This window comes from Pipistrellus kuhlii, unplaced genomic scaffold (assembly GCF_014108245.1).
Source record: "Pipistrellus kuhlii isolate mPipKuh1 unplaced genomic scaffold, mPipKuh1.p scaffold_m20_p_8, whole genome shotgun sequence".
NCBI classification, from domain to species: Eukaryota; Metazoa; Chordata; class Mammalia; order Chiroptera; family Vespertilionidae; genus Pipistrellus; species Pipistrellus kuhlii.
The window spans coordinates 32870595-32883816 of NW_023425584.1; the positions used below are offsets into that span (position 1 = coordinate 32870595).

The following is a 13222-nucleotide window of genomic DNA, read 5'->3' on the forward strand; positions in this document are numbered from 1 at the left end:
TTCTCTGAAAAAATCCTGCTTTTGAAGATTGGGGTGATTTTGAGCCATAAACTCTACAATAAAGTCATCTTCCCCTCCTCTAATCAATGAGTCTAAACAATGAATGTGAACGCACACTTTACAAATCCCACCTGGACACAACCCTTACCTGCATCTCTTGACAAAAGGAAGCCAGCGGCCCAAAGAGAATCTGACATTGCTCGTCAGCAGTGTATGTCATCCCGGGCAACTTGGAGGGCACCATCACGGAATTGACACTCTGCGGGTTCGTCTGGAGCAAGCAGTTACTGGCCTTTGACCTGGCAATATGCAGATATGTGTAAAATTTTGAATTTAATGTAAAAAGTTGTTATCATTAGCATGCAACAGGAACTATTTCAAAAGATGAAAAATATGGTCTGACTCTTATTTATAAGCATTTCCATTTAAGATAATCCTAATGATAACAATAATGTTCAAGATAACAGAATTTTCTGGATTAGCTCAGCGAATCTACATAACACTGAGGTGGCTTTACTATTTTACACATTTATAAGATGAAGAAAGAAGCACAGACTCAGAAATTAGCTTGTCCAAAAGCGATGTGTGAGGGTAAAAAATTAACTACATCCAGGGATTTAAAGAACCTGTAGAAAGCGTTCTCTAGTGAACATGCATAGCACGAATATGTTTGTACTTGACATGGTAATACAACTTCCACTTATGAGGTGACGTTTAATTTTATCATAATTCTGATTCATGTGAGGGCAGCCAAACAAAACCACACATGTTCCCATGTTCCTTAGAAACTCATTAGGGCTGTTGCCCCAGTGACCTGTGTGTTCATATGACATGCTCGGAGCGCTGTTGGCTACACCATCACAACAAAGAGCGTGCACAGAATATATTTCAGAGCAGAATTATGGTAATAAATATTTTAGTAGACTTAGCAAAAAACACAGGCTTTCTAAGTTAAATGGTATGTGAAAATGAATTAAATCTCTCGGTGCAGTAAAATAAGCTAACTAGGTGTCTCTATATTTCTTACTTAAGACTTTTGGCTACTCTAAGCAACTCTCTCTTGCTCATTACTTTTGCTCACTGTTTCAGCTGCTCCTTTCATGATCAAAAGGATAATTAAAGAGCATGGGCTTTAAAATGAAAATTAAAACAATAATAATGGCTTTCACTTATTTTTCCAACTAGGTGAAAGCTAAGTGTTACTGGTGTTGAAGATGGAAAGGAGGAGAATTGAGGTTTATTTGTAATGATGAAAATTACACTTGATCTTAGCCAAAAGGCCAAGAGCGATTGTAATGATGAAAATTATGTGGTAATGAAAAAAAGAGTCAGTGTGTAGAAGCATCTCAAAGGAAAGGTGCAGCTTTGGTTAAAGTGGTTCTTTGTGATGACAAGAGATGTGCTGAGTGATGAGCAATGAGAATGCTCCCACTGAGAAATTCTGAAGAGAGAATTAGAATTTTTAAATTCTAATGTAATAGATTTTTTAAATCTAATGTAATAGATTTTTTAAATCCTTATAATTTTTCAACCTTACAAATCACCTTGCCCAATTTTTAATTTGAAAGTGTGGAAACTGAGAAGAAGATGGGTTAAATAATATGTCCCAATCCACACTATGAGTCCATGGAAGAGCCAGAATCGGGACTAAGTGCCTTAATTCCCAATCTGGTGTCTTGCCCTGCCATGCCACCTTCGCTGGCTGGCAGAAGAAGCAGGCACACATAATCATTCATAACACAACAACAGTAAGTGACCTTGGTACCTTAGAAATCTTCCCAAATCCTCCTTGCTACATCGGGACCATGAAACATCACCAAGGTTTTGTCCTTTAATCCATTCACCAGACATGATATGAAGACCGTCAGCACATGACGGGTGGTCATTGTCATGATTAATGCCCATGCTGATTTGAAATATAATTAAAAATTTTAAATTACATTAGATAAGTATGGTTAGCTTTTTTAAAAACTGAAATTAAATAACAGCTAAAGACATAATAATGGGAGAGAAATTCATTATAAAATTAGATTTCAGATTGATTTATTTTTTTTAATGTTGTTATATTTTTATTTAGAAAAAATAATTTTCCCAATCAACCTAGCAAGTAATATGCTTAGTTCACCTATATGGAAGTCGTTGATAGACATATTTTTCACATAGTAGTTTGTATGAGAAACATATTGTAGAAATAGTAAATTTCTAGTTGACCAATTGAGATTCTTTCTCTTGACTGGAGATTCTTTATTCATATATTATATCACACCTAAAACCACATTAACTTCTTATTTTCCCTGTGTGCTTCATTGGATCATCTTCTTCCACTCTTTAGATAATACAACCTGTCTCAGGGAAACTACATTCATGGCCATCTTTAGTTTTTCTACTGAATTCTGAATCTGTTCTGTTAGGCTGGAATTCCATTCTAAAAGTCTGACTTAAAATGTACTAAAAGAATTTTAAATTGAATATGTCTGAAAACTGCCCTCTTCTCACTGTGTAAAATGATCTAGCCTTTCAGAATGAAAAATTGTGAAAACAAGAATATCTATATTGTGTTTTAGAACACTAATAAAAGAGTTATTATAAAGTTTCTGAGGAAAAATATAAGTAGACAACATTTTCTCAGATGAAAAAATTCTCAAGACTATCAAACTATATTTTCATTAGGATAAATTAAGAATTTAAATACAAATTATTATACTCAATATATTTTGGAAAGAAAATTCTATAGATGGAATTAATGAATAAGAGTAATGAAGTAACAAGTTCACTAAGTTTACTAACTTTGAAGACTATAAAAATTATGGTGTAAATGAAACACTTTATTGAGTATCATTTCTTTACTTTTAGTGTTAAAAAAGTTTAGCTATATGGTGAATCACATTTATTGTATCTTTCGTAATCTAATTAATTAATTTAAATAGGGTCTGTATCGACACACATTAATAGGATGATAAATAGAATAAGATGTGTGTTTTTCATACTTTGAAAACAAAGAGGAAAAATAAGAGATGCTGTTAAGCAGGTTTGGGCCAGCTCAGTGACAAGGGGTAGAGTGAAAAATGTTGGAGTTAGAAATCTGAATTCTGTATCTCCTTATTCATGTGAACAGAGGCAAGTTAAATGATAATAAAGAAATAAATGTTCCTCTGTTTCCTCATGTGTTTAAAATACTTCCCTGACTGGCTGTGAAGTCTCCATGGGGATGATGTGAAATGCCTGACACAGTGCTGGATTATAGTAGGAATTCATAACCATTGTTTTTATTGGGGCAGTAAATCAGAGAAATTTATCTACTTGTCTGAATTTGTCACAAAACACAAAGCAGTAAACATCATTAAAGATAATCATGGAAGGTAATCTTTGTATTTGCTGATGGTGGTGGAAGTTGTGGACTTAAGGAAAACCAAGAGCATAATAAGAATCTACTTGTTCCGATGTTAAATTAAAATAAGAAGTTGTAAGTACAGCACAATCTCTTGGGTGGATAAAGAATCCTCAGTGCACATCTAACTGTGCGGTTCAGACACAGCCCCAGCCAGCACCGCTGCCACCTCCAGCACAGAGCCCAGCTGCAGCAGTGGCGCTGGGTGACTCTCCCAACGGCAGGCGCCTGCCACGTGGAACACGCCCAGCCCTTCCATCTGGGGCGTGCAGGCCTCCGAACCATACACAAATACTAGCACTTTCAAAAGGCAATTGATCTTTCTCAGAAATAATAAAACTTCTTAAATAATGTGTCCATTTGAGAGAAGAAGAGGCACCGCTTCCAAGATTTAGCAATTTGGACATTCTCCCGAAGTAGTGTAATGTGATTTTCTAAATTGGGACGATTACAACTTCTCATCCAGATGAGCCTTTTCCTTTTGGGATCCTGATTCTCATGTAAGAAATTAGCTACAGCCACAGAAAGATCTGGCCATTCAAGCATTGTTTACCATTAGTTAAATTTTCCTAAAGCCATTTACCTTGCAACAGAAAAAATGGTCGTTAAATTGGGACAGGGCTTTTTTTTTTTTTTTAACCACGCATCTGGACCTGTCATCAGGAGACTGCTTAGTCCTGAGTCTACGGATTTGAAATAAGACAATTAATTGTGAACCTCTATCTGTTCCAGCCACTATATTAATCATTGACAATGATGATATCATTTACTCCTCACAATATCCTCATAATGTTTCCATTATCATGTCTTGTATCTTGCAGACGAGGAAGGCACTGTGAGGTTAATTAGCAGGGGAGCTGTGACTCAGACCCACGCAGTCTGACGGTCAAGTGGAAAGACCTCTAATCCACCCAAATTAGACATGAGTGCGATACACTCTCGATTAGTGCGAATGATTTATTGTTTCATATCACAGATGTCTCCTCTCTGGTAGCAGAAATGCACACCCAGGCCCACAACTGAGTGGCATGCATCTCAAAGCGAGACATGAGCCACACTCCTCCTCACGCTGTGCAACTGAGCTACATTTTAATAATCTCAGTCTCCATTCATTTTTGACAAAGAGCCTTGGGCAAATAAACTCTCCACTAACATTGTGCATGGTTGTCAAGTCAACTGAAAAAATATTTTTATCTTATAAAACTTCTCCACTTGTTTAAAACTCCCTGCCAGGCGGTTGTGTGATATCCTGCGGAAAGCTGGGGAGGTGCGTGGACTGTGAAGATGGTCCCTTTTGATGGCTAAAGAGCTACAGAAGAGAACACGGAGGAATTCACTCACCCTTTCTGGAGGATTTTTAAAAGGTCAATATTTTTAAAAAGCTTGTGTTAAACACATTAAACATTTGATCATGATACATTAGTTCCCACTAAAAGCCACATGGAAGAATCAATTTACAATAGAAAAGAAGCAAACTATAGAAATATCTAACTGGAAGTGGACTGCATTTCCACGACATCACATTTAATTTCATACAGTGCAGTGGCTATATCCACTAAAAGTCTACAGACACTCTGCAGTGGATTTGATGTAAATCCACTGCTGTGTGTTCTTGGAACAAAGACTAACATTTAAAAATACAAGATATTTTCATTACTTTTCTTATTTTATTTCAATTATTTCAACTTGCACAAAACAACTCAATATGTACCTCTACTGCAAGTCAAAAGGCAATTAAAAGTTAGCAACATGGTAAAAAAAAAATAGAGTTTAATAAAAAAATAGAGGTATCAAATGATTCCTTTTTACTTTGCTGTGTATTATGTAACCGGCTTACCTAGCAATTCAACAAACACTTATTGAGAACCCACTATCGTCTGGGTACACAGCGGGAGTCATGAAAATGAATAAGATCCAGCTCCTACCCTCAAGCAGCTAATAAATGCCTGGATCCTGTTCGTTCTACATTCCTTAAAACTCCCCTCCTCTTCCCACCACTACTGCTGTCAACCCAGACAAGTGCTGACTCTCTGCACTCCTAGATTGTAACGTCTGCTTCACTGACCCCTAACTCTTCGATCTGCTTTAATTAATTTAGTTTCTTAGAAATATATCAACACACAAACTAGTTTCCTGGACAAAATCTTTTAATTTTCCTTGACAAGCAATCTACTGAAAATGTGAACTGTGTGCATCAGAATCGGAGGGTGATGATGTTGGGTTAGTGACAAGGAAGCTCCTGGGCCCTATTCCAACTGAGTGCAGTTCCAACTGAGTGCAAGAGAATATTTAGAGATAAGGCCCAAGACACTATGTTAACACATTTTCTAGATAATTCTTACTTAAAACTCAGAGAACCAATGGAATTTTTTTAAAAAAATCCCTACCTAAAGATATGTTTATAGATTTTTAGAGAGAGAGGAAGGGAGAGAGAGAAAGAGACAGAGAAACATCAACTGATTTGCTCCTGCAAACGGCCCTACCAGGGATCCACCGAAACCACAGTCTAGGTATGTGCCCTGACCAGGAATTGAACCCACAACCTTTTGGTATACTGGATGATGGTCCAATCAACTGAACCAATTGGTTAAACCAATGAGCTTCTTTTCTTTTCTTTTCTTTTCTTTTTTATCCTGGTTTTCAAACAATCTGCAAACTGACTTCAATCTAATTTTCATAGGAACAGTTCATCCCAGCCTACCCTTTTGCACAGTGCTCTCCTCTCAGAATGCTCTCCCCAGCTTACCTATATTTACAAATACAACTCAATTTTAAGTCCTTCTTCTTGCATAAAGGACTCTTCAAAAGTCCTAGCATCTATTTCTCACAATCCTAAACTTCCGTGTCCTTCAAATATATGGCAAGTAAGATATATCAGAACTACCTTCTATTTCTGGTGAATTTTAAGTAATATATATAAACTATCACCACCTAGAATTTGTGTTCAGAGATCAAGAATTGTCATCTTTTCTTTTTAACTCCTTGAATCTACCTAATTAAAAAAAAAAAAATCTACAGACAGTACAACCAAATATTCTGTAAATGTGGTGAAAAGTTGAAACTAAGATGGCTTCTTACTGACTTAGAGAAACCGTAGCCTGAAAGTCTACAGATACTCTGCTCAATCATGGTTACCTGCCTTACTCTAGAACAGGGGTGGGGAACGTCTGGCCTGTGGGCCACCAATACGGCCCATGAAATCATCTGGTCTGGCCCTGCCAAGGCAACTGCAGGCGAGACTTTAAATTCAATAAATCTAAGAGCTTTTTTCATAGCAACATACATTTATATTAAGTGAATTATATTAAGCAAATGGTGTTATAAATATACAAATGGCCCCTAGAGGGGAAAAGGTTCCCCACCCCTGCTCTAGAGCATACATCTACCAAGATGTATTAGAGAAATGCAAACAGACCAATTATTGTAAGGCTGTTCTTTAGTTGGGTGATTTTCTTCTCTTCTACGATACTATGGCACCCAAGAGGGCAGCCACATCTATACTGGCTCAAGTCCCACTATAATTACTAACTTGGACAAACTTCTTCTAACTGGTATCATGGTCTAAATAAAGTATCAAATGCAAAAGCTATATTCGTGATCTATAAGACTCTCCATAAGTTCACTTGCCTGACAATCCAATAAGAATTTAGAAGGCTTTTAAATCACTCCTTGAATATATGGCCATTGGAGGCTGAAAAGCTCAATTTTACATAAAAGCATTCATAAAAAATGATAATATGACTCATTATTCTTATTATTCATTCACTCTGCATTACGTCTTAACAACTGCACCAAGCAATTAGGGCATCACCAATCTAATAAGGCACCTTGAGAGGAAAATGTATCCAAATTTTAGGGATGACGAAAATTAGTTGAGACAGGTGAACTTGCCTAACATTAATTCAGTGAGTAGCTGGAACAACAAGGATTTGGGTCCAAGTTTGCATTTCCCTGACACACTCTCTCTCGTCTGCCCAGTGAGTAGTTTCTCACACTAACGAAGGCATGTGTGTCAGAAGAAACTTGTGACGTCAGCCATAAGGAATTCTAAAGAGTAAAATGTGGGGACAGGAAATTTACATGTAGCCATTCCCAATTTTAGTGAGTTAAGGAACATTATTAACAGAATAATGAATTTTGAACATTTTAAGGAGCAATGGATTTCTAGAGGTGAGAGTATATTTATTTTTGTCTACTTGCAAGCATCTGTTATTTCGTATGTTTGCACCCTAATAATCCTAGATGAGGAGGCATTGCCTTTATCTTCATTTCTTATTTGCTTCTTACTGTTTGTCTACTCTCCATTTAGAATATATCTTCTAGTAGATCTATTGATGGATAGCAATGCAAAATAAAGGGCAAATATTTTATTCTCTTCTAAAAAGTACTCCTGCAGCAAGCTGAGACTAGCCAAATTTATGTTTGGCAGGATGCCTCCTAGGGCATATGCTAGCTTCTTATTGAATTAGCAGAACTTTAGATTAAATGGTCCTATTGCTAAAACTGCTAGATTTGGTCCTTCAAAACCCTGGATGTTAGGACGTGCAAGGAATTATTTGATAGGACTGCAACCAGACTTCAAAGTAGACTCATAATAACCAACATATAATTTAACTATTTCCACAGCTTATTTTATATAGGAATTCAAAATAGCATGAACCAAAAAGGAAAAACATTTTACCATCGTTATTTGTATAGTCATATTTTCTTTTACTCAGTCAGGTAATTGCATTCTTTGACAAACTAATTCCTCTTCTCTTCTAGAATTTAATTTCCTTCTACTCTGTATCTCATGATGATTGTCCAACAGATAAGTATTTTATACAACAAATGACTATCCATTCACACAACAAATGTTTTAGTGCCTATAATGTACAATGCAATCAATTTTGTGCAAGAAAAAAATGTATTAGACAGAAATCCTATTTTCAGAGAGATTGCTATCTAGTAGCACTTGTGTGTTTATGCGTGTGTATGTGTGTGCGTGCGTACATGTGTGCATGTGAAGATATCAGTATAAATCAGTACAAATTAGAAATTAAGTAGAGAGTGGTATTTATAATAAACAATACAAATTTAAAAAGAAAATGTATTTCTAGCCAAACTTTCAGTTCTAATTTCCTGAGAGTGACAGTATTTATGTTGGCTGTTAATGGGTGAATAAAACTGAAAGAAGGGCTCGGAGTTGGGATAAGCAAAAGCATTAATAAAGACAAAAAAGTGGAAAATTATGGACTATTTGCATTCATGAAATAGAGAAATGGATTATAAAGTCAGAAAGGCAGATTGGGACCACTCTGTAAAAGTTAAGAATCTAAGGGTAAGGAATTTGGAATTCATTCATTAGGAAATAAAGGGCAACAAAGATTTCTAAACCGAAGATGAGGACTTTGAGGTGAAGAGTGAAGAGAATGTGGCAACTGATTATGGGAAGAGTTAAGGGAAGAAAGAGTTAAAAATGTTTCAGATGTCTCAACTAAAGAAATTGTAACATTATTGGTGCAATCACAGAAACACAGATGTCTGAAGATGCAGACTGATAACCTATCCCTTGGTTCTACCCTTGGCGCGGTATCCAGCAAAGTATGTAAGTAAGTCTCATTGATTTCAAAGGCTTATTAGTCACAGACATGTGTATTCTTTTTTTAATATATTTTTATTGATTTCAGAGATGGAGCAAGAGGGAGAGATAGGAATATCAATGATGAGGAAGAATCATTGATCGACTGCCTCACTCAACTGATCGAGCCCGCAGCAGCCAAGGTATGTGCACTGACTAGGAATCAAACCATAACTTCTTGGTTCATAGGTCAACACTCAATCACTGAGCCACACTGGCTGGCCATATATATTCTTGGTACACTGGAATTAAACTTTAGCCAGTGTCCCAAATATATATTGCCTTCAAGGAGCTGACTTTGCATATTTATTGCCTCAGCCTCTGAGTTTTAAAGAAACTCCTGAATTGCCAATTTAGTGGAAAAGCCATGTCTCTGTGCCAACGTTTAATAATATATATATATATATATATATATATATATATATATATATATATATTAGTCCTTTCCCCCTACTTCAAAAAGCAAAATAAAACCCTAAAACACATAAGTGTTTTTGCTTTTATCAAAAAATGCTGTATGTTTTTATGACATGACTTATTAAGAGATTTCCCCTAACTTAAAATTTTTTCTCCATTCAATATCTCTAAAAAAGTAGGCAATCTAATTATCATATGAGATTCTCAGTGAATAAATTGTGTATGTTTAATGTGGTTTCTTTTAACTTGTAAAAATATAGAAGTCTGCTACAGCTTTTTTATTTTCCAGACACCATTACAAGTATAAATTCTTATATATGTGCTAATGTCAAATTACAAAACCATGTCATGTATTGATTTCAAGACAATTCTGTCCACAACTTTATGACCATAGAATTATTTCAAGAATATGACATATCTTAAAAGGGCACTTTTTTATGTCTAGAAAAAGAAAGTTGAGATACTTAATGATCAAAAAATAAAGTTTAAGTAATGTAAAATAGTGTCCATTTTTAAGTCCTTATAACCATTGGTAATTTTTACATAATGGGGCTAAATTTAGCAAGTCAGAAAAAGATGAGATGTCTAATCCCTCTAGTAAACAAAGAAACACACATATCAATTAAGCTATAATTTAAAATGTGCTACACTCAAGCTGGCAAAAGGAGCTAAAACTATTGAAAACCAGGCCTCTATTTAAATTTGGATAACTATTGCCAGATGGCCTCCAAAAATAGTTCACCACTTTATACTCCTCTCGAAAAATGTAATATGTTTTCCCACACATTCCAACACTTTTCATTCACTTTACACTATTATCCAAACATCACTTACCAGTAACAGCTATTTATCGGGCACATATGAAAAGTGTTAAGAGATACAATGTTAAATGACAACAACAATACACAACACAAACAAAACAAGACACAGCCTCCGTCCTCGGGCAGCACAACCTGATCAAAGATCAAATCATCAATCATACAAATAATTTAAAGCAGCATCTGTGAAAAAATCAGAAACAGAAACTACCTAGGACCTCTAAAAGCATATATTAAGGGATTTAGCCTACCCATGGAACACTTCACTGGAAAAATGATCTAAGGAAGAGTAAAAAAAAAAAAAATGAGGGGACAGAACAGGAAGTTTTCTTGCCAAAGGAAGCAAATGGCCCTTATAGTGAAAGTAAGTATGGATTCATCTGTACAGATTTATGTAATCTGATAGGTGAAAGCAGAATTGCTTTGTGGTCTGAACTGGCATTCTATGAATGATGCTAAAATTGTTTTATATAAGCTCTGGATACATCTCTATGAGTTGTGTGGTTATATTTTTTGCCGTTTTTTTTTTCAAATGGGGCTTTGGTCATTTGTGTATTAATTTGTAAGAGCTCTTTTTTGGGGATTTTTTTGTTTGTTCATTTGTGAACTTTTTTTATTATTATTGATTAAGGTATTACATATGTGTCCTTCTCCCCCCATTGACCCCTCCCATCATGCCCTCACCCTCACCCCCTGCTGTCTGTATCCATTGGCTAGGCTTATATGCATGTATACAAGTCCTTTGGTTGATCTCTCCCCCTTACCCTTACCCTCTCCTACATCCCCTCTGAGGTTTGCGCACCTGATGGATGCCTCTCTGTCTCTGGATCTGGTTTTGTTCATCAGTAAGAGCTGTTTTTATATTAAGGAAAATATTACTTTGTCATACTTTCACTGATAGTGGTTTATCTTCTGATTATTGTATTTTTTCTGATTATTTAATTTTGAGTTGTTAAATGTATGACTTTTCCTCAAATGTTTATAGATTTCATATCTAGAAAAATAGGCATTCCCTATTAGACTAAAAAAATTAAAAAGCCAACAAAATAAAATATCTCAATGTTCATAATCATGTTGGTGTGTTCTGATGTAATGTCTAAGGCACAGAATCAAGAATCAAATTCCCTATTACTTTGTTACTGAATAATTCATTTCCCCCACTGATTATAGGTGCAGCTTTTAGTATACATTGCATTTCCACAGCATTTCCTGATTATAAATGGAATTTTTTTACTCTTCCATTGACTTGCCTACAAATTGAAGCATAAGCACAAACTGCTTTATCTACTATGAAATGCAGTATCTGATAACATTCACTCTTCTCCCCCACCATTTCTTTTTTTTTTTTAACAAGGAATTTCCTATGTTGATTTTTCCATATGGACTCTGTAATCAGTATGTCTAATAAAAAAAACGAAATGAAAATTCTATTTGCATTTTTGGGCAGATCACATTACATTTATAGATAGATAATTGTCATTTTATAATATCGACTGTTCCTATTCCAAACCAGGAAATGTCTTTCCATTTATTTAAACCACTTTTATGACTCTCTGTGTAGTTATAAATTCTTCTTTTTATAAGTTTTGTACATTCTTGTGTAAGTATATTCCTAGGTATTTTATCTTTTAAATTTTTATTTTATTTTTTGCTATCTTCAATATATATTTATTATATTTTCTTTCTTAATAGTTTTCAAGTGGTTGTTTATGCAATGGAAAGCAAAAATTTTTATGTAGTTTTGTAACAAGCCAATAAAATGTTTTTATTATTATAATAGGTATTTTTTAGATTGCCTTGAGTTTTCCAATTACACAAATAATGCTCATTTTGCCACTCTTTTCTAGTTTTATTTTCATTATAAAAATATGAAATATTTTCATAAAAACAAATATGTTATGATGTGTTTATACATACTATAGATGTATGTGTTATACAATCTAATATAACTTAAGTATTAAAGGAAACATCACATAAATAAGAAATTTGGACAAGACCAATCCCAAGATCCATGTCAGACTTCTTTATCAGATCTCATTCCTCTGTCGTCTAAAATAGGACTCACAAAAAATGCCATTTTAGAAGTCATTTCAACCCTGAAGTCCTAAAGATAGTCTCATATGTTTTCTCTTAAAAGTGTTATCTGTGAGGCCTGACTTGTTTGACACAGTGGATAGAGCGTCGTCCTGGGGACTGAAGGGTCCCAGGTTCGATTCTGGTCAGGTGTATGTTCCTTGGTTGTGGGCACAACCCCAGTGGGGGGTGTGCAGGAGGCAGCTGACCAGTATTTCTAACTCTCTATCCCTCTTTCTTCCTCTGTAAAAAATTAATAAAATATATATACTTAAAAAGTGTTATCTGTGATTTATCGCTCTTTACCTTACCTGAAGTTGATTTTTAGAAATGATGTGAAGAAGGTATTTAATTTTATTTTTATACATGTGGAAAACCAGATGCACCATCTCATATTTCTGAATAGTCAACCACCTCTACTGGTCTGCAGTGGCACCAGGGTTAGCCCTCAGGTGTCCATGTAGGCATGGGCCTGTTCATACCCTGCACTTCATTCTTTTGGTCTAACTCTCTATATCTGCATAAATGTCGAAATGTCTTACTACCATCTATAATAACAAAAGGGTAATAAGCTAATTAGACTGGACTTCTTTCGGACATCATTCTGGACATCCTTCCTGATGAAGCGGAGGCCAGAGGGAAGCCAGCCCGGGCCCAGATGCCTGCGGGCGGCCTGGGGAAAGCCAGATGGGTCCCGGGTGCCCGCGGGCAGCTGGAGGGAAGCCAGCCCGGGTCCTGGTGCTGGAGGGAAGCCGGGGCCAGCAGCCGAGGGAAGGAAGACCTACTCTTGCAAGAATTTTCGTGTATCGGACCTCTAGTAGTTTCCTAATAGACCTTGTTAGAGCAAGATTCACAGATAATTCTCCTCCACGTCTTCCTCTGTCTTTGCCTCCATTTTTATCTATT

General features: G+C 35.7%; 1 protein-coding gene across 1 annotated transcript in view; it reads right to left on the reverse strand.

The window, feature by feature from the left end:
• The window catches only part of ADAMTS19 (ADAM metallopeptidase with thrombospondin type 1 motif 19), a 190991-nt gene that overhangs the window by 89117 nt on the left and 88652 nt on the right, over window positions 1–13222 (reverse strand). Inside the window, exons 9-10 of the mRNA XM_036424499.1 lie at window positions 1766–1906; window positions 149–299 (exon numbers count right to left, since the gene is read on the reverse strand). Coding sequence (XP_036280392.1) covers window positions 149–299; window positions 1766–1906 — 292 coding nt within the window. The remainder of the gene's footprint in view (window positions 1–148; window positions 300–1765; window positions 1907–13222) is intronic.